Genomic DNA, 19775 nt, shown 5'->3' with positions numbered 1-19775 from the left:
CCTTCGGAGGGTCGGTGCAGACTCAATGGGCCGAATAGTCTCCTGCACTGCAAGGATTGTATTCCTTGATTGCCCTTGAACATTGTGGCTTGTTAGGTCATGCAGAGAGTAGTTGAGAGTCAACCATGTTGCTGTGGGTTTGAAGTCATGTGTAGGCCAGGTGGATAAGGATGTCCGATTTCCCTCCCAAAAGGACATTGTGAACCAGATGAGTTTTTACAACAATTGATGATAGCTTTGTGATCACTTGCTGAGACTAGCTTTTAAAAAATATTTCTAGAAATTGAATTTAATGGGATTTGAACCCATGTCTACAGGGAATCAGCCTCGACCTTTGGATAACTAGTCCACTGACATTTTAGAGTACCCAATTCATTTTTTCCAATAAGGGGGAATTTAGCGTGGCCAATCCACCTCCCTGCACACCTTTGGGTTGTGGGGGCGAAACCCACGCAGACACGGGGAGAATGTGCAAACTCCCCACGGACCCAGAGCCGGGATCGAACCTGGGACCTCAGCGCCACGAGGCAGTAGTGCTAACCCACTGCACCACCGTGCTGCCCTTAGTCCACTGACATGACCACAACGCCGCCATCTCCCCATTTCTAATCTGTGTTCAGCAAGCTGATTATAATGGACTTGGTAAAATGGGATGCTCCGCTTGGCAGTTGGCCTCAGCATACCTGGGCTATGGAGTGAGGACTGGGGGAAATCAGCCAGGGTTCCCACCTCTTATTAACATCCAGTGAATCAGCTCAGCTGTAAACATGACCCATGGCCACCTGGCCCACTGACACTCATCGCCTTGGTTCGTGCAGGGAGAACGTTCACTTGGCGGTTGCCTGGGCCTGTAAAATGAATTCCCAGCAAGGAGGCATATCCTTGGGAAGAAGGGTCAGAACAGAAAGAAGGAAAAATAAAATCAGCCTCATGCGCTTAGCAGCTTGCTGGTGATGGGCAATGTTCAGGGGAAGGTGGGGCGAACTGGACAGATAGGTACCCCTACATTTCACGCAAACAAACCAAGGTAGTTTTGGTGATACAGTGCACCAACACTAAACCTGTCACGTCACTGCAGCCACAGCACAGGCTTCAGAAAAAGGAGGGCCCTGTTTTTGAGGCTGGAATTTGAAATTATGTCAGAGTCCAGTGTTAGAGGTTACCTGTCCAATGTCTGATGCTCCTCCTGAATAGAAAAAGAAATGTCTCCTCCTTCAGTTTCTTTATATTATCCAAGAAGAGAGAGGATATTGTGTTCAGTTCTGATACTTTGCAGGATATGAAGAGATGAATAATTTGTCAATCAAATCTGGATGTTTCACCCAATGTCATGGCACTCACCATAAATCATCCCTGTTAATCAGAGTACAACTGAAAATAACCATTTATTTGTAATAATAATTTGTGTAGTATCTAACAGCCAGCGTGCTGCTGTCACCCCGATGTCCCAGAATTGTGATGCTTCCTGTGTATCTTCGGCAAGTGCTTTTGTGAGCCGCAGTTTTGATCACTGCACAGTAACATGTTTTCCCATTGCCCTGCTTTGGTTGCTGGTGTTTCCTCCTTTCCAAACCTCATCTGTAAGGATTCCTTGACAAAAGTGGACTAGAAGTCACTCAGCTGTGGACTCCCTGGAATACATTTTGGTTATCCATTGTTAACCAGGGGCTCGGTTGCAGAGTGCACTGCCAAATCTGGTATTGAGCCACACTGGCCTCATGTTTGACCCCAGGGCTGAGCTCCGTGTTAGCTGGTCTCGAGCCAGATGAGAGAAATTTGGATGAGAAAACAGTGGATGGATCTGCTGCATTCTTTGCTGATCTGAAACTTTCCTACTGAGCCTGGTTTTCGAGAATTCTTACAGATGAGGTGTTTCTGGCTGTATACTCAAGCAAACAGTGCGACTTTGACTCGCACCTTTTAAGGAGTGCAGTGTTTGGTATGAATTCATGATTAAGGGTAGTAACAGCACCTCCTGTTATGTTGCTATATTGCTTCATGTTTTTGTGTGGAAGGATTGGATATGTGTAAACACGAAGCAGGCAGCTGATTGCACTGTGCAGCAACCTACCAGCTCTCTGGATCACGGGGCGAGAGATTATAGTCTGTGCCCACAATTCCCCACACACACAGCTGCCACTAGGAGTAGGTTTGGTGATCAGTTTAGGTGACTCACTTTCCCACAGAAAGGGAGGGAGGAGAAAATGTCAACTGTCCTTCTCTCTCGCCGTCTTAATGCAGAACAGTACTGCCCACATCCTCCGTTGGAAAAGTAGTATAAAGTTCTGGGGGAACATGAATTATTTCCAAAATCTGTTTTGCGGATTTAAACGCAAACAATAATGCAAGGTTGATGCACTAAGCGTCAAGAACCACAAAGACATGTGAGACTTTAACTAAGGCTTTAGTACACTACATAGGAAGCTTACCCGACCCCAGACAAAATGGGTCCGGTCTCAGAAGTTGGGTCTTATACTTAACTCCCGGGGGAGTGGCTAAGGCGGAGCTCTCCGTGGCCAGGTCAGGTTACATACAGGTGACCGAACCTCTACAGAGCTACAGTACAATACACAGTACCATACACAGGATTACAGGGCCACGTTACACACAACTATTATATAACTATGTACAATGGTAGGGAAGTACAGTGGTGTATCACCACAAAGGTCCAAGGTGCAAATATGGAGTGACAAACCGTATGTCTCCCCTTAATCATGCATGCAGATTCCCGAATATCCCTTTCTTCCACCAAGGAAGACCAAATCACTTTGCTGCAGACACCATTCGTCTGGTCTCTTGTGTTACAAGGTCACTTTCATATCCTTTCATTGCCTTTGGAGAAATCTCCTGCTCACATAAAATTAAAAGATCCTGGATTCCTCCACCAGCCTTTCACCCATGCTCAGTACATCGAGAGAAGAAGTGTGATATCAGAAGCAAAATATCATTCTCCAAATCCCTTGAGATTCTCGCTGCTCTTCCCTCCCTCACTGCTGCCCCTTATCCCTGCCACCGGTAATGCAGCACAGCTAAATTGTTTCTCAACACCACACTGTGACTACAGTGCACGTACCATCTATAATATGCACAGCACCAAGGTTTCTTCAACAGCATCTCCCAAACCTGTGATCTCAACCACGTCGAAAAATGGACAGCAGATACATGGGAACACTATGTTAATTTAGTGAACACCGATCTGGCAAAGGAAGAAGCTGGAACCAGGCGGTCTTCAACATGGGTTTATTCAAGGGGTGGCACGATGGCACAGTGGTTAGCGCTGCTGCCTCACAGCGCTGAGGTCCCAGGTTCCATCTCGGCCTTGGGTCACTGTCTGTGTGGAGTTTGCACGTTCTCCCACTGTCTGCGTGGGTCACCGCCACAACCCTAACAGATGTGCAGGGTAGGTGGATTGGACATGCTAAGTTGCCCCTCAATTGGAAAAAAAAAGAATTGGATATTCAAATTTTTTTTTTAAAATCATTGGTTTATTCATAAAACTCAGTTTAATGTAAGTGCTGACTACTTTTCCCTGCCACATTGTTTCCAAACACAAGTGGAAACTGGTTCTTCTCAACTGGTATCAGCTGCCCTAAATCACAAAGAGAGCATGCACTCAATGGGCACAGCATTTGCAACATTAACACACCACCATTTTCTTTTTTTAAAATAAATTTTTGTTGCAACTGTTTGTGACAACCCTCCCTATGTAGCACCCTCTCCTTCCCAGTATTTCTTGTAACATTTAAAAGTGCACCTTCCATTTCTAACTCCCAACGATGTCATGTTACCCATTTTAAAAAAAAAAAATTTAGAGTACCCAATTCATTTTTTCCAATTAAGGGGCAATTTAGGGTGGCCAATCCACCTACCCTGCACATCTTTGGGTTGTGGGGGCGAAACCCACACAGACACAGGGAGAATGTGCAAACTCCACACGGACAGTGACCTAGAACCAGGAATCGAACCTGGGACCTCGGTGCTGTGAGGCAGCAGTGCTAACCACTGCATCACCGTGCTGCCCCGACACCACCATTTTCAAGTTCTTCTCCAAACCGCACACCACCCTGACTCAGAAATTGCCATTCCTTCACTATCAAAGTCACCAGTGGTGCCCCACAGACGCTCATCGCAGAAACGGCATTCCCCGACACACTGTACAACTGCCAGAACCCCCCCTCCTCCGATCCAGCCCGGCAGCCATGGGAAGTGCAGCTGCAGGCAAAGAGGAACAGATGTCCTCATGCCCTCCCTTCTTAAGAAGGACTTATGGACTAGGAGGGAGGGATAACCTGCACGAGACCCACTGGGACGACCTGATTAATCTCCCTGTGAGCCTCGTGGAGTACGACCTCCCCCGTTGAGCGGCAGAGGCCCAGCAGTGGGCTAGTTAATTTAGTACCATAAAAGCCAGCCCAGGTAAGGGCTGAGCTGCAGAGTAGTCCCGACTGGGACTGTTACTTGCAATGGATGCCTGGCCAGCTCTCAACGGAGGTTAAGAGGCTGGACCAGATGCATAACTTTTTAAAGTTGTAACGTGGTGCGGAAAGATTGATTTGTTCCAGGAGTGATAATTTGAGAAATAGGGCTTGGTTATTTTATAAACAAACTTTATTAAAACAAAAGAAAAGAAAACAATATTTAAACTTTTACTTCAGGACAGCACGATGGCACAGTGGTTAGCACTGCTGCCTCATGGCATCGAGGTCCCAGGTTCGATCCCGGCTCTGGGTCACTGTCCGTGTGGAGTTTGCACATTCTCCCCGTGTTTGCGTGGGCTTCGCCCCCACAACCCAAAGATGTGCAGGGTAGGTGGATTGGCCTCGCTAAATTGCCCCTTAATTCGAAAAAATGAATTGGGTACTCTAAATTTATTTTAAAAAAAATTTTTTTACTAGCTTTTACTTCAATTCTAACACTAACCGAATACATGCAGTTTTTTTAACCCTAACACATTAGTTCTCATTAAACCACAAGTCCAATAAACATACAGCTCTCCTTCGACTTGCATAGTGGTACTTGTTATACAAAACAATTCTCTGCTGTAAGTTAGGTTCCTTTAGAACCCTTTTTAAAAGTCTGTAATCTGGAGCAGCTTCCTTCATGACCTCTCTTGGTGATCTGCACAGCCTTCTACTGTAACTGTTCAAAAAAAAATATTCTTCCTCTTTCTCTAAACTCTGCCCACCCCCTCAAACAAATGTTCTTTCCTGAGGTGGCCAAACCTGAATCCCTCATCGTTACTTTGGCTGATTGCCCACTCCCATTTATACAAAAGAACAGAGCTATGCTATTCATATGCAACTAATCTTCCATTGATGGAAAAATAAGTAATCAGACTCTGTGATGGGCTGATGGCTGGTCAAACAAGATTGTCCCGAATGATGATGGATCTTGAACGGATCATCCTGGTTGAACCGGGGCATCTTTTGCATTTTGACTAATGAGGTTAGGTCTGGATGGGACAAGGTACGTCAGGCTGTGGGTGTATCCCTCTAATTTGCTGCTAGCAGTCTTTTCCTTCAGTCTGTTTAACCCCTAAATTGCCTGCTACATCTTGGACCCCATTTCTGGACCCAAGTTCCTGATATCTGCCTATCATGACATACTTGTAAATACTTTCCTTTTGGAAATAAACCATCTTTTTGACTCTCCTTTCTGGACTCCTCTATAACTACTAAACATGCCAAAGGATGTCCTCTTCGTTTTGTAAAAGAATTTTAGCCTATTTTGCCAGATTCTAAAGACAGAAACATGCTTGAATGCTGAGCAAAATATGTAAATCCATGGATTCAGGTCAAGTCCAATTCAAAATATCTTACTAAAGTTCAGTATCATTTTCAAAGAGATTCCCTTACTGTGTTATTCAAAACAGTGCAACACATCAGTTACCCAATAACATAAGGGTAACATATGCTAACTATTAACAAAAGAAACAGACAGTGGAATGATTAAACATTTTCACAGCTAGGGTTCAAAATAAAATAGCATTCCAGATGATATAAACTACAGTAGTGAATGCAATCTGGGGAAAGTCCAAATATGATCAACTTTAATTCAAATTGAATATTATCGGGATAATACTAATGGTCAGAAGGGAATTGGATATGTACATGAAAAGGTAAACATTTGCGGAGCTATGGAAAAGAGCAAGGGAGTGGGACTGCAGAGCGCTGCCACAGGCACAAAGGGCCGAATGGCCTCCTTTCTGTGCTGTAATATTCAGTGAGTTTAAGAAAGATTAAAATCCATACAGTACAAAGTTGAACTGCTGATTTGATAAATGGGAAATATCACCTGCAGTAGCAAGTGTCTATCTGTGGCTAGCGCCAAGGTAGGTTGTGGCAGAGCCGGGGAGCTTTATGTGCTGTATTTGGCTGGAGTCTGTGCTGTACTTGGCCTGGGAGTGTTGAATGCTGACAATGAGGCACCTGATTTTATGAGCACTGACATCCCTCGCTACATCAATACAAAAACTCCCACCCCACCTTTCCAGATCAAACAACATTTCTTCAGCAAAGCTTTCTGTTCCCTCAGTTGGGGAATTCCAGCTCATTGGATTCTGAACGACTTGTTTGCTGTATGTCTGCCCCTGTGACTTTTTGTTTCACACCTTGTTCTGCTTCTCCACCAGAGCTTTAAAGAACATATTTAATCAAATTCATTACAGTGATTCACTTCAAACACTTCCTACTTGTGACTAGGATGTTGTGTGTGTTGTGTGATGCCCAGCACAGATGATTCATACCATGGTCAACATCTGCATTGTGGGCCAATCTTAGCAAGTTATCAGTGTGTTGCTTCAGTGGGTGGGTTTAACTGCCTTCAAATCCTCTGGGTTAAGGTGGGGTATTCCGGGTCCCAGCCGTTTGCCAGTAGCCCTTGCTGGCAAGTTGAGGTGTGCGGATGTTATTTGAGGACAGGATCTGGCTTGACTGTGATGCACCTGTCCCCTCACCCATAAGCAAATGGCTGGCATTCACTGTAGAGTCACACATGAAAAATTGCCACTTTATGGAGGCACTGGAGGGCAGCTAGTACCTACAGCATACTCCCCCCTTTAAGAATCAGTTCACCTGGAAAGAGAGAAGAAAATTGGAGGAAAGCATGAGAAGCAAGTTGCTCGTTTCTGGGGGAGTTTGACTACAATATGCTAGCGAAAAACGAGCAGTGTAACAAACAGACTACCAGGATACATCGTACATTCACAGATGTGTCCATGAGTTCTCAAAACCACACTGCCTGTTTTCCAAATGCCATCTTTGCAAATGTTAACAATTTGGACATCTTTAAAATTCATTTCCGTGAATTTGATACGTCATTTTTAAAGCTCTGTGTGGTTGCCCTTGTTCTAACCTCTCGCTAGCATGTGGTTACTTAATATTCAAGAAGAAAATGATGACAGGAATTTAATGCTCCATTGCTCATGGCGCATCCTGTTTTGACTTGCATTGTTTTGAATCCAGACAAATCCCTCAGATTGTAGCAGCAGTGGTTGGAGGATTGATGGCCGTGATGCTTGTGGTGCTGCTGGTCCTCATTTACTGGAGAAGGCAGATCATTCGGAAGAAGAGAGCAATGCGTCGTTACCTGGAGACGGAGGTGAGGGGTCAACCTGAAGTTGGGACAGAGTGGTTGCTTTAGAGGGGCAGTGTGCAGAATGTGAGTGCAGTGGGAGCTGTGTTCAGGTTGACATTGCTTCACAAGAGTAATATTGTGTGGAGCTCCACTGAACCTCCTTGTGTGTCTGGGCCGAGACACAAAGGAAGGAACTGTTAAAAGTTCATTAGCATTTGGGGAATTTCTTTCTTAAAGAGCTCCTCTTTCACTTCACGGACTTGTATGGAGCAATTTCCATTACAGTACTGGCAGAAGGAAGACACTTTGCCTTTGTGATTTTGTTTCTTCTCTTTAGATACTCGATCCCCTTGATCCCAGTGCCGACTCACCCAATCAGGTAACCACACGAATTCTGAAAGAGACAGAACTGCGGAAAGTCAAGGTGCTGGGGTCTGGAGTATTTGGAACAGTGTACAAGGTGAGTTGAGGCAGGACAGCCCCACACTGATCTTCCAGTTTAATAGAACTTGTAAAATTACAGATTCAACACTCTCTGTTTCCTAACTTTTTAAGATAGTGCTGAAGTACTCCTGTGATACTTAAACCTGTTGAATTCGAACTACATGGTGGAGAAGGGGTTAGGGAATGGATCCTGAAGCTGATGGCTGAAGGTCACTTACATTTTCAATTCTGTACAGTTTTACATTCCGATTAAAACAAAATGAAGAAAGTAGTTGTTAGCATAAAGTGGGAAACCCCTCACTGGTTCCAAATGGGGAGAGGACAGAAGAGGACCTCCACCATCTCCAGGATAAAATCCCTGTGATTTACCATACAAGGTCTTGGCGGAGACTACAGCTCAATTTCCCCACCTTTCTCATGCCCCTGTGGAACCACTTGGTATTTTCCCCACATTACCCTCATGCTTTTTTAAATGAGCATTAACAAGCAGATGAAAATACTCTCTGGTCTCTGCTCAACCACGATTAGAAAATTGCCATTTGGGCAAGCCTTATTTTTTTTGTTTTTTAAAATATAAATTTAGAGTGCCCAATTCTTTTTTTTCCAATTAAGGGGCAATTTAGTGTGGCCAACCCACGTACCCTACACATCTTTTTGGGTTGTGGGGGTGAGACCCATGCAGACACAGGGAGAATGTACAAACTCCACACGGACAGTGATCCGGGGCCGGGATTGAACCCGGGACCTCGGCGCCGTGAGGCAGCAGTGCTAACCACTGCACCACTCTATGTTCGTATTCTCAATGAGGTACAGGAATTTAAGGTGAGACGAAGCATTGGTGTTAGAAGTGCAGAAATGATGCAGAATAGAATCAAATTGCTCATTTTAAATGTATGGATGTGAAATTGCTGGTAAAGATCTTGTGGAATCAGTTGAGCGAAGAACTAACGGTTGGCTTAACCATCAACTGGTCTGCCTGTTCACATGATGCTGAGCCGGATATAATGCTAGTGGAAATGCACCCTTGCTTTATTCTTAATGGTCTGATAAAGTTTCTACTCCCAGGGGCTCTGGATTCCCGAGGGAGAGAGTGTGAAGATTCCGGTGGCTATCAAAGTCCTACAGGAAGGTCTTGGCTGTGAGCCGTCAAGAAGCACGAGTGAGGCAAGTCTCCCTTCGTCCAGGAATTTGTATACAATCCCAACCAGCAGCCCTCTGGTTCCTCATTTATGTCATCTTTCGGCATGTGCAAACTCTGATGGCAGGCTAAAAGTAAAGTTGCCACAGTCCCAGATGACCGTAGGCTGCTTTCCCCTTTGAGGAGGGGAGAGCTGACCGGTGGTGGTTTAACCTGAGAATCACCGCACCTCAGGCAAGGTTGAGAAGCGCTGAATAATCTCAGCCGGTACGGGAATTTAACCCGCGCTGTTAGCCTCGCTCTGCATCACGGTCCGGCCAACTGAGCTAAACCGGTCCCCAGTTGGCAGGCTATTCATCCATGGGGGCATCACATCTGGGTCCAAGCAGAGATCGCTGGTTAGTGAGCAGGAAATAGAGCTCGGATTGATTTTATTTTCTCCCCTTTTCTAACCCAGGTGCCACTGAGACCCTGAGTGCAGACTGGTCTGATATCACATCCCAGCTAATTAGATGTGTTTGGTGGCTTAGTACTGCACTGAACCAACAGGAGAGCATGTCCTCACAAAGTATTTAAGGAATTGGATTCAGTTTTATTTTCCCAAATATGGACTTCCCAATCCTTGTGGACCTATATTCCAGGAAAGGGGGAACAAAATTAACTTTAAAACAAAACCATTGCGGGCCCATTTCTAACATACAGCTGGAGTGCTCAAAACAATAACTTCCATTTAGTAACATACATAGTAAAACGTTCCAAGGCGTTTAAGAGGAATTTGACACTGAGCCACATATGGAGATGTCGGGTGTGATATAACGCGTGGAAAACAGGGCCCCGTTTTGGGCACGTATAGCAGGGTGTTCCTCGGCACTCCCGCTACCTAATGGGACTCTGCCATTTCGGGAACGCCTCGCCAAGGCCCCAATTGCTCATTCGCCAGTGCAGGAAGATGACTCGTGGATCGGGGCACCATTTTTAAATGCCACCCCAATCCTTCAACCCAACACCACCCCCCCTCGCTCCTCCACCACGCTTCCGGGCCCCCTCCCACAGCCTCAACTTAACTCGTAGGGGTCCTCGAGCCTTCCTCACCCCACCTCTTAAGGGCAGGGCACCCCCTGGCACAGGTAACCTGATACCTTGGCACTGCAGCCTGGTAGTGACAAGGTACCCGAGTGCCAGGGTACCGCCCTGTCCAAAGCCCGACCACCCGGGGGCCTCCAATGGGCTGAGAGACCCCCCCCCCCCCGGTGACTTATGCCTGGTCCATGTTTGTGTGGATCACTGCTAAACGGTGCCATGGCGAGGTCTCCCAGGTGAGGAGGCTAGTTCCCAGGCCTCAGGAGAATCCGGCGTAGACATATTTAAATGAGCTCTTTGGCTCACTTAAGTATGTTAAACTAGATCTCGCCCAGCAATCGTTAGATCTTGAGGCGTTCCGAGCGTCGCAGATCTCGTGAGAGGCCTCGCGCGAGATTTAACGGCCTTGTCGCGTCACTGAGTCAGGTGCGCTGAGGCCATTAAGAGGTCAAAGAGGACAGTTTTAAATAGTGTCGCGAAAGAGGTGGAGAGATTGAGGGAGGGAATTCCAGAGCTTAGGTTCCAGACAGCTGAAAGCACGGCCGCCAATGGAGGAGTGCAGAGATCTTGGAGGGTTGTACGGCTGGAGGCGGTTGCAGAAATGGGGAGGGGTGAGGCCAAAGAGGAATTTGAAGATGAGGAAGAAAATGATAAAATGGAGGCATTGCTGGACTAGGTGCAAGTGTAGGGCAGTAAGTACAAGGATAACAAATTAACTGGACCTGGTTTACAAACAGCAAAGTTTTCGATGAGTTTGAGTTTGTTTGAGGTGGCAGATGGGAGGCCAGAGTTAACAAGGGCATTGTAACTTCTCTGGTTCCTCCATCGTGAACGTTGTATAACTGGTTGTATAACTCACATTGGACAGTAGCTAGCAATCTTTTGGGCCAGAATATTCTCCTCCTTCATTCCTGGGAAGTTTGTCCAAATGCCAGCCTGTTGTTTTCTGACCTTTTTTAAGAAGTAATATCCAGTAACAAAATTTATTTTATATAGTGGTCCATCAATGTTGCAGTTTTGATACAGCTCTGTCCATCTTTCTGGGACCAGTAATAATGTAGACAATGGGTAAAATTACTGCTGTGGTTGGTATTGAGTGAGAAGTGAAGCAAGACCTGGCCAGGGGAGTGGTGGAAGAATGTACCATCACACTGGAATATCTCCCCTTGAGGCAAAACAGAGGGTGGGGACAGTAGACAATAGGAGCTGCCTTTCCCTATGGTGGAGATATTCGTTTTTTTGAGTACCCAATTATTTGTTTTCCAATCAAGGGGCAATTTAGCGTGGCCAATCCACCTAACTGGGACTTCGATGTTGTGGCCATTTCGGAGACATGGATAGAGCAGGGACAGGAATGGTCGTTGCAGGTGCCGAGGTTTATATATTTCAGTAAGCTCAGGGAAGGTGGTAAAAGAGGGGGAGGGGTGGTATTGTTAGTCAAGGACAGTATTACGGTGGCAGAAAGGACGTTTGATGAGGACTCGTCTACTGAGGTAGTATGGGCTGAGGTTAGAAACAGGAAAGGAGAGGTCACCCTGTTAGGGGTTTTCTATAGGCCTCCAAAAAGTTCCAGAGATGTAGAGGAAAGGATTGCAAAGATGATTCTGGATAGGAGCGAAAGCAATAGGCTAGTTGTTATGGGGGACTTTAACTTTCCAAATATTGACTGGAAAAGCTATAGTTCGAGTACTTTAGATGGGTCTGTTTTTGTCCAATGTGTGCAGGAGGGTTTCCTGACACAGTATGTAGATAGGCCAACGAGAGGCGAGGCCATATTGGATTTGGTACTGGGTAATGAACCAGGACAGGTGTTAGATTTGGAGGTAGGTGAGCACTTTGGTGATAGTGACCACAATCCGATTACATTTACTTTAGTGATGGAAAGGGATAGGTATATACCGCAGGGCAAGAGTTATATCTGGGGAAAAGGCAATTATGATGCAATGAGGCAAGACATGGGATGCATCGGATGGAGAGGAAAACTGCAGGGGATGGGCACAATGGAAATGTGGAGCTTCTTCAAGGAACAGCTACTGCGTGTCCTTGATAAGGATGTACCTGTCAGGCAGGGAGGAAGTGGTCGAGCAAGGGAACAGTGGTTTACTAAAGCAGTCGAAACAGTTGTCAATAGGAAGAAGGAGGCTTATGTAAAGATGAGGCATGAAGGTTCCGTTAGGGCGCACAAGAGTTACAAGTTAGCTAGGAAGGACCTAAAGAGAGAGCTAAGAAGAGCCAGGAGGGGACATGAGAAGTCTTTGGCAGGTAGGATCAAGGATAACCCTAAAGCTTTCTATAGATATGTCAGGAATAAAAGAATGCCTAGGGTAAGAGTAGGGCCAGTCAAGGACAGTAGTGGGAAGTTGTGCTTGGAGTCTGAGGAGATAGGAGAGGTGCTAAATGAATATTTTTCGTCAGTATTCACACAGGAAAAAGGCAATGTTTTCACCTCTCAGCCCAGTGCTGCAGCTTATCTATGTCCCTCTGTAACTTGTAACATCCTTCCGCACTGTCCACAACCCCACCGACTTTAGTGTCATCTGCAAATTTACTCACCCATCCTTCTATGCCCTCCTCCAGGTCATTTATGAAAATGACAAGCAGCAGTGGCCCCAAAACAGATCCTTGTGGTACACCACTAGTAACTGGACTCCAGTCTGAACATTTCCCATCAACCAGCACCCTTTGTCTTCTTCCAGCTAGCCAATTTCTGATCCAAACTGCTAAATCACCCTGAATCCCATGCCTCTGTATTTTCTGCAGTAGCCTACCATGGAGAACCTTATCAAACGCTTTACTGAAATCCACTCCACACGGACAGTGATCCAGGGCCCGGATTTGAACTTGGATCCTTAGTGCTGCAGTCCCAGTGCTAACCACTGCGCCACATGCCGCCCCTGGAGATATTCTATAAACAAAGTGCAGAGTTGTGTGCGCTGAAGTTAATAGTTATAAGGCTGTCTCTTTCATTCCCTGCCTTACAAGTTGAATAAGGGAGTGTGAGATGGATAACTAGAAAATAGACCTCTGTATTTCTAACATCATTGATTACTTCTATGAATTTCGAGCAAAGAGGCTTACCTGTTAGTATAGCTGGTTTAGCTCAGTGGGCTAGACAGCTGGATTGTGATGCAGAGCAAGGCCAGCAGCGTGGGTTCAATTCCCGTACCAGCTGAGAATTCTGAATTCTCCCTCTGTGACCCGAACAGACGCCGGAATGTGGCGACTAGGGGATTTTCACAGTAACTTCATTGCAGTGTTAATGTAAGCCTATTTGTGACAATTTAAAAAAAAAGGTGTTTACTGGTTGGTGTTTAATATTTTGTATTGGTGTATGTTATTTATAGGACATGTTGATGGTAGGCAGTCTGGAACATCACCATGTCTTGCGGCTCCTTGGAATCTGCCCTGGGACACCACTCCAGGTGGTCACACAGCTCCTGCCACTTGGCTCGCTACTCGAATACCTCCACAAAAACAAGGGTAACATCCAATCCCAGCTGCTTCTGAACTGGTGTGTTCAGATTGCTAAGGTATGCAAGACTTCAAATTAGTGGTTTATATGAGAATCCCAGGATTAGCAAGGGAGAAGCATACATCCGTGGTTGAAATTTAATTGCTGAGGAAGCCCCTGGTGGTGAACTTGGCTTATGATGGACTCTTGGGCTAATGATTAGACATCAACTGCTTAGGTCTGTGATGAATGTAGGAATTCCAGACATATTGTATTATATGTATTTGGTGCAGTAAGGGTTAAAGGTCTGGGTTAGTGTGTGTGTGTCTGCTGCAGTAATCTTTTTTTTAAATCCTGGTTTACAAAAAAAGTCATGGGGCAGGATTTTCTGGCCTGCCAGCCACATTTTCTGGTGTGGCGCTCCCCCGTCGGCAGCGGGATCCTCCGTCCCGGCAGCCGTCTAATGGGGTTTCCCATTGTGGCGACCCCCACATCGTCGGGAAATCCATGGGCGTGAGTGCGCTGCCGGTGAAGCGGAGGATCCCGCCAACAGAGAACCCTGTCCTGGTACGATGACTATAGAGGTGCAATTAAAGCATCGTAAAAGTTAGCAATTGGAATTTTGTTTGTTTGAAGAAGGTTCCCAGGGGAGTAGATTATTAGAGACATTGCATGTGATTTGTTGATCCTGTTGCACCCGGTGCGGATCTGTGCACAACTGGTGAATCGCACACAAACCCAAAATCGAGCTCCGCACCAGGCCGATTGCAGGTCACCCTGTATCATGCCCTCACTCTTGCCTAATGGCTCATTTAAATACCGGACACTGGATTCACTTGGCGCCTGGGACTCGACGGCTGTCGTGGGAGACCACACCAGGGCGTCATTCAGTACTGGTCCACACAAATGTGGATAGGGCGTAATGGCACCTGGGAGGGTTTCCCAGGCCGTTGGAGATCCCCGGGTGGTCGGGGACAGGGGCAGCATGGCACTGCCAGCCTGGCAATGTCACCCTGACACTGTCAGGGTGCCAGACTGGCAGTGCCAGGGTTCCCAGGTGCCAGGTTAGCACATGGCCAAACAAAAATGGCAAAGTGCCATTGGCTAGCAGGATGTCTCTTGGTAGCCGCCGAGAAACACTCGCTATACATGCCATTCAGCGGACTTTAACTAAACCATTGTGTTTAATTTAGTAAGATGATGTAGTTAATGGGAGGAGCCAGGGGCTGAAGCAGTCGGGTGTTGAGTTCAGTATAGATTGTCTGTAAACAGACTAACAGTTTCTGGAGAAACAGTGGGCAGGATTCTCCGTTCCTGTGGTGCCGACACCAGTGTGGGACCTGCGGTGTTTCACGACCGGCAAATTGGCATGAATCCCTCACCGATTCCGGTACCGGCGAGGGGCTAACACCAGCGCTGCGTGAAATGCCCGCAGATCGTGCCGAAAATGGCCGGAGAATGCCGGGACCCGGGCCGCGCATGTGTACGGCTGACAACCTGCACCGGTCGCGCTGTAGAACATGGCGCTAGCTGTGCGCGAAACCTAACTCGCCAACCATGACCCCCACAGCCCACCTCCCACCAGCTCTAGCAGAGCCCCTCCCTGACCCCCCCTCAGGCCAGCGGGTGGGCCAGCCGATGAGACGCCAATGGCCTTGCGACTGCACGTGGCGAGCGTCACAATGACGTTGGTTTGAAAGGGGCGGAGAACTGCAAACCAGCATCAAACTGGCGCTGGCCCCGATTCCGGCGTCGGAATCGATTTTCTGCCTGATCGCTGATCACGATTTTGGCGTTGGGCAACGAAGAATCCCACTCAGTGAGTTTTGATTTGTCTTCTTCCCTCAAAGCAGTTTAGTTAGAAAGATTTTGCTTGCGAACAGAACAGCAGTTTATGAAAAGGCTGGCAGATTAAATAGTAGTTTGACATAGGCAAGAATCTGCAAGCTGTTCATCTGGAGGATCTCTTTCAAAGTGGTTTATCCAAGACATCTCTTTCTAGCAAGTATTCCTGGGTTGGCTAACTATTTAAAAGTGGATTTTGACCTAAAATGGGTTTTGCTTGAGTGGAGATAAAAGATAGCAGTTGGGATTTAATGTTTCATTGTCATTGTTGAGCATTGTTTAACTGGTAATTGTAAGTTATTTCTTTATGATAAAGTTAGTGATACTGTGTTAGTAATATGCTTTGTTTTAATATACCATAATCTTCTTTGTGCATGGAATCACTCCTGGAGCAAAGCATCCTTTCCTTACAGTCTTACAAATTATGTCCGGTCTCCTAGCAACTGTTTGGGTCTGGTCTGGGATCATAATAGTCCCTATTAAACCAACTAAAATTGTCACCACAGGGTATGAGATACCTGGAGGAGAAGAAGATGGTTCATCGGAATCTGGCTGCTAGAAACGTACTGGTAAAATCCCCCAGCCACGTCCAGATCACAGACTTTGGCATTACCAACCTCTTGGCTTTAGATGAGAAAAAATATTTCTTTGATGAAGTGAAGGTCAGTAGACTGTTGGCTACATAATGAACTTCTGGATAGAAAATGTTAAGTTGTTATTTTATTACTCCTTGTTGTTCAAATGTTGTTTTTGCTATACCAGTGAGCTTTGGGTGTTATGATGCATGGAAAAGGTTTTCATGGATTTATTGTTGAAATCTGAAAGGAAAATTCTCCTTCTCCCCCACCTTGTAATTGTGAAAACTCTCCAATGTCTTGTGAGCTTATCGAGTGAGTAGCTGAGGCATACAGACTAGGAAAGTCTCAGATTTGATCCCTAGCATCTGCTAAGTCAGTTGTTGGTGATAGGGGCACTGAATTGCGGTGGGAAAAATCAGCCAGGGCTCCTGTTCCTATTGCTGCCTAATAACTCCTGCTGAAAGCATATCTGTGAGTTTACACCTAGTGAGGAAAGTACTGGGTACCTATTATTCTACCATCCACAATGAAATTACACTCAACATCACAGGATAATTGCAACTGAGGAAGGCCCTTCAACCCACCTTAATTCATCCATCCAGAAAAATCCAAATCTACCTAGAAAGGAAGTTCACAAATAATAGGCACTAGGGTGAGGTACATGGTGACCATGGAAAAATCTATCGCTCGCAGTCTTGAATATACTCTGTCTCCATCACCAAATGGGAACCATTAATTGGTTGTCCTTCGAAGTCTGATCTTGCTACTCTAACGTCAGCAGTGATATAGAAAATCGTATTTATTTTTTATTTTTAAAGCACCTGCAAGAGATATGGCGGCTTTGCTCTGGAAGTTGTGTGCCATTTTATACAATAGGTGTTGCGCAAAGTCATGAGTGAAGAGCAAATTGTTCACTGTCTTTCAACTGAGCTATTCAACCCAGGTCCTGTCAGCCTGTTCCATTGGATCATGTGGATGTTGGAAGATCCCACGCCAATATTCAATGAAAGCCAGGGAGCTCCCCAGATGACCCGGGCAATATGCTTTTCTCAACTAACACCACCAAAAACTGATTAACCAGTCATTTATCTCATTGCTGTTTGTAGGACCTTGCTGCGCGCAAATTGGCTGCTCAATTTACGTACAAAACAACAGTAACTTCACTTCAAATACTACATTGCACATAAAGCACTTTGGGGAAGATCTGAGAGATGTGACGATGCGCTATACAAATGCAAAGCGTTCTTTTTGTTCTGAATGTGCCACACTTCTCTAGTGCTAATTTCCTAATGGTTCTGTGGTTTGATCTATGTTACATGTCTAAATGCTGTGTGTAATGAGTGATATTTCTACACAAACCCATTTCATTAATCTATAAGGGAATCTCACTGGAAAATAAATAGTAAAATGGGAAAGACGTTTTTGTGCAATCTAGGGCTGCCAATGCTTTTGCGCAAAATGAACTTTGCTGAGACACGTTTAGAGAAAACCCGGTAATGGGGTCTAACATTAAAATTGCACTCCATTTAAATATAACAACTTGACAATGGAAAATTGCTGACTTGCAGTCAAGCATACTTTATAATGTTGAATCTCGCTCCTTGATCCCACGAATCATAGACACACACTCTGTCATCAGGTTAAGGAGATTGGTGTTAAGAATGTAAAGGCAGAAGCTGGTGCACATCTAAACTACAGAAGCGCAAAATGTATGTTTTAACTGGTCACTGAACCTATTTTTAATCACCAAAATTGAGTTGCTCCTTTGTTTTGGGCATGAACTGTTCCAATGGGAGATGTCCGAGGAGTTGAATAGGTAGTGTGACCTGGTTCACGTGACGATCAATGCGTTCAGGAGCAACAGCCTTGATCTGACCATCAAACTGATACAAGATTTTGAAACCTTTTTATGGTATCGAAAGATCCATTGCGAGGATCCAAAGTTTGATATTTGTCATTGTTTTTTTTTAAGCAAACCCACTTGTGTATGACATTATCTTATTCCAATAAACAACAGGCGACATGCTCTCAATTAGACTCATAGATTTATTTTGTATATGTTATTTTTTTTACAGCTCCTTTAGTGGAGGAGCATCAAGTGCTGGGAGTGCATAGTCGGAATTTAGTTTGCACTTGATTCATGCCATCCATGATTTTCTGCCCATCTATTTTATTGGGCAGTAAAATCCTGATATGTGCTCCAGGCGCGTGAATCTCTGCACCGGAGGCCATAAATATGCCCTAACGTTTTTTTTTTGTGGAAATTGTCCAAGCTGTTGTACCTTGTTGTTGAGTCTGTCTGTCTGTTACCTGCTGTAGATGCCCATTAAATGGATGGCACTAGAGAGCATTCACTTTAGAAGATACACCCACCAAAGTGATGTGTGGAGTTACGGTGAGTCATATACTTAAAACTTCTGATCCAAAATACAGCTTAACTATTGCAGTAAAACACGAATGTGGTATTTGGGTCGAGTGTTTCTCTGTTCTGTTGTTGGAGATGCTGAAAAAGGAATTTGGATTAGAATATAGTAGCTCAGAATGTCAACAGGGGCTACAATGGAAATGTGGTTTATCTGGATATTAGTAAAGGCTATGATAAAGTGTTTCATGGAAAATGAGTTGAGATCAAACAATGGCTGCGCCATAGGAGTCGAAGAGTGTGTGTCTAAATAGCAAGTTTTGTATCTGAAGAGGTGTGACTGCTAAGGTCCTACAGGGTTGGGACTGGTACTTTCAGCATTTTCAAACACTTCAGAGCGTTTTGGTAGCTTAGGGTGGTTAATATGGTGGAAGATGGAGGCTCACAATGGAGATTGGGACTGTTTGCAGGGATGGGCTAGTTTAGTATAGATGAGTGTAAAGTCATGCACTTAGAGATACAAAATAAGTAGGGGGAAGATAGGAGTAATGGGAAAACAGAAAAGGAACCTGGGAGTCATCCATGGTAAACCCCTCAAGATATCAGGCCAGAGTCAAGAAAACTAATGGCATGTTGATTGTATAACAGGACGAATGATGTGTAGTTGTCAATATGCCAAGTATTGGTCAGGCTACACCTGAAGTATTATGTGTAGTTCTGGAACCCTTGCTGCAGCAAGGATGTAGCTACGTTGGGGAAAGTGACAAATGGAGCTATTAGAATGATTAGGAGACTAGAGAATAAAACATATGAGAATAGACTTGCTGAGCTGGGAGTCTTTTTGGAGAGGTGAAGACTGAAAGGAGATATGTTTGAGGTCTTCAAATCTAATAAAACTCCTAGATATACAGGTCTAATCTGGGATATGTGGTGTGCTAGACTATATGTGTTGTACTGAAACAGGAAATACAGGTAGAAAATGGGGAAGATACATTTGGGACAAACTGTAAGGGCAAATTCGACAAGTATCTAAAGTAAAAGACATTGATCACACCTGCTATTTCTGCAAGATGGCAGACTAGGTGGACTTGTGGTCTTTTCCAGACTTGAGACTTTCTATATTTTTGTGAATGAGTGATTTTTCAGACTGACTTGAGAAATGTGACTAGTTTTAAAAAAAATTTCAGTTCCACCTCTGTGAGAGGGAACATTCTTGGCTGAATTCCCCGACATGTAGTGTTAGGTAGCGTAATTGGATATCAAAGGACCTACGGTTGCCTTTATGCCTACCATTGAGATTCT

At 45.2% G+C, this 19775-nt stretch overlaps 1 protein-coding gene across 3 annotated transcripts in view; it reads left to right on the top strand.

Moving 5' to 3' along the window:
- Positions 1–19775, top strand: part of LOC140405441 (receptor tyrosine-protein kinase erbB-4-like) — a 198812-nt gene that overhangs the window by 149583 nt on the left and 29454 nt on the right. For all 3 annotated transcript variants that reach the window (XM_072493856.1, XM_072493854.1, XM_072493855.1), the window contains 6 exons: positions 7464–7599; positions 7913–8035; positions 9085–9183; positions 13582–13767; positions 16040–16195; positions 18431–18506. In XM_072493856.1, coding sequence (XP_072349957.1) covers positions 7464–7599; positions 7913–8035; positions 9085–9183; positions 13582–13767; positions 16040–16195; positions 18431–18506 — 776 coding nt within the window. The remainder of the gene's footprint in view (positions 1–7463; positions 7600–7912; positions 8036–9084; positions 9184–13581; positions 13768–16039; positions 16196–18430; positions 18507–19775) is intronic.

Source organism: Scyliorhinus torazame, chromosome X (genome assembly GCF_047496885.1).
Source record: "Scyliorhinus torazame isolate Kashiwa2021f chromosome X, sScyTor2.1, whole genome shotgun sequence".
Classification (NCBI taxonomy): Eukaryota; Metazoa; Chordata; class Chondrichthyes; order Carcharhiniformes; family Scyliorhinidae; genus Scyliorhinus; species Scyliorhinus torazame.
Note: the sequence above shows the minus strand (reverse complement) of the source record. Positions and strands in the feature narration are given on the sequence as shown.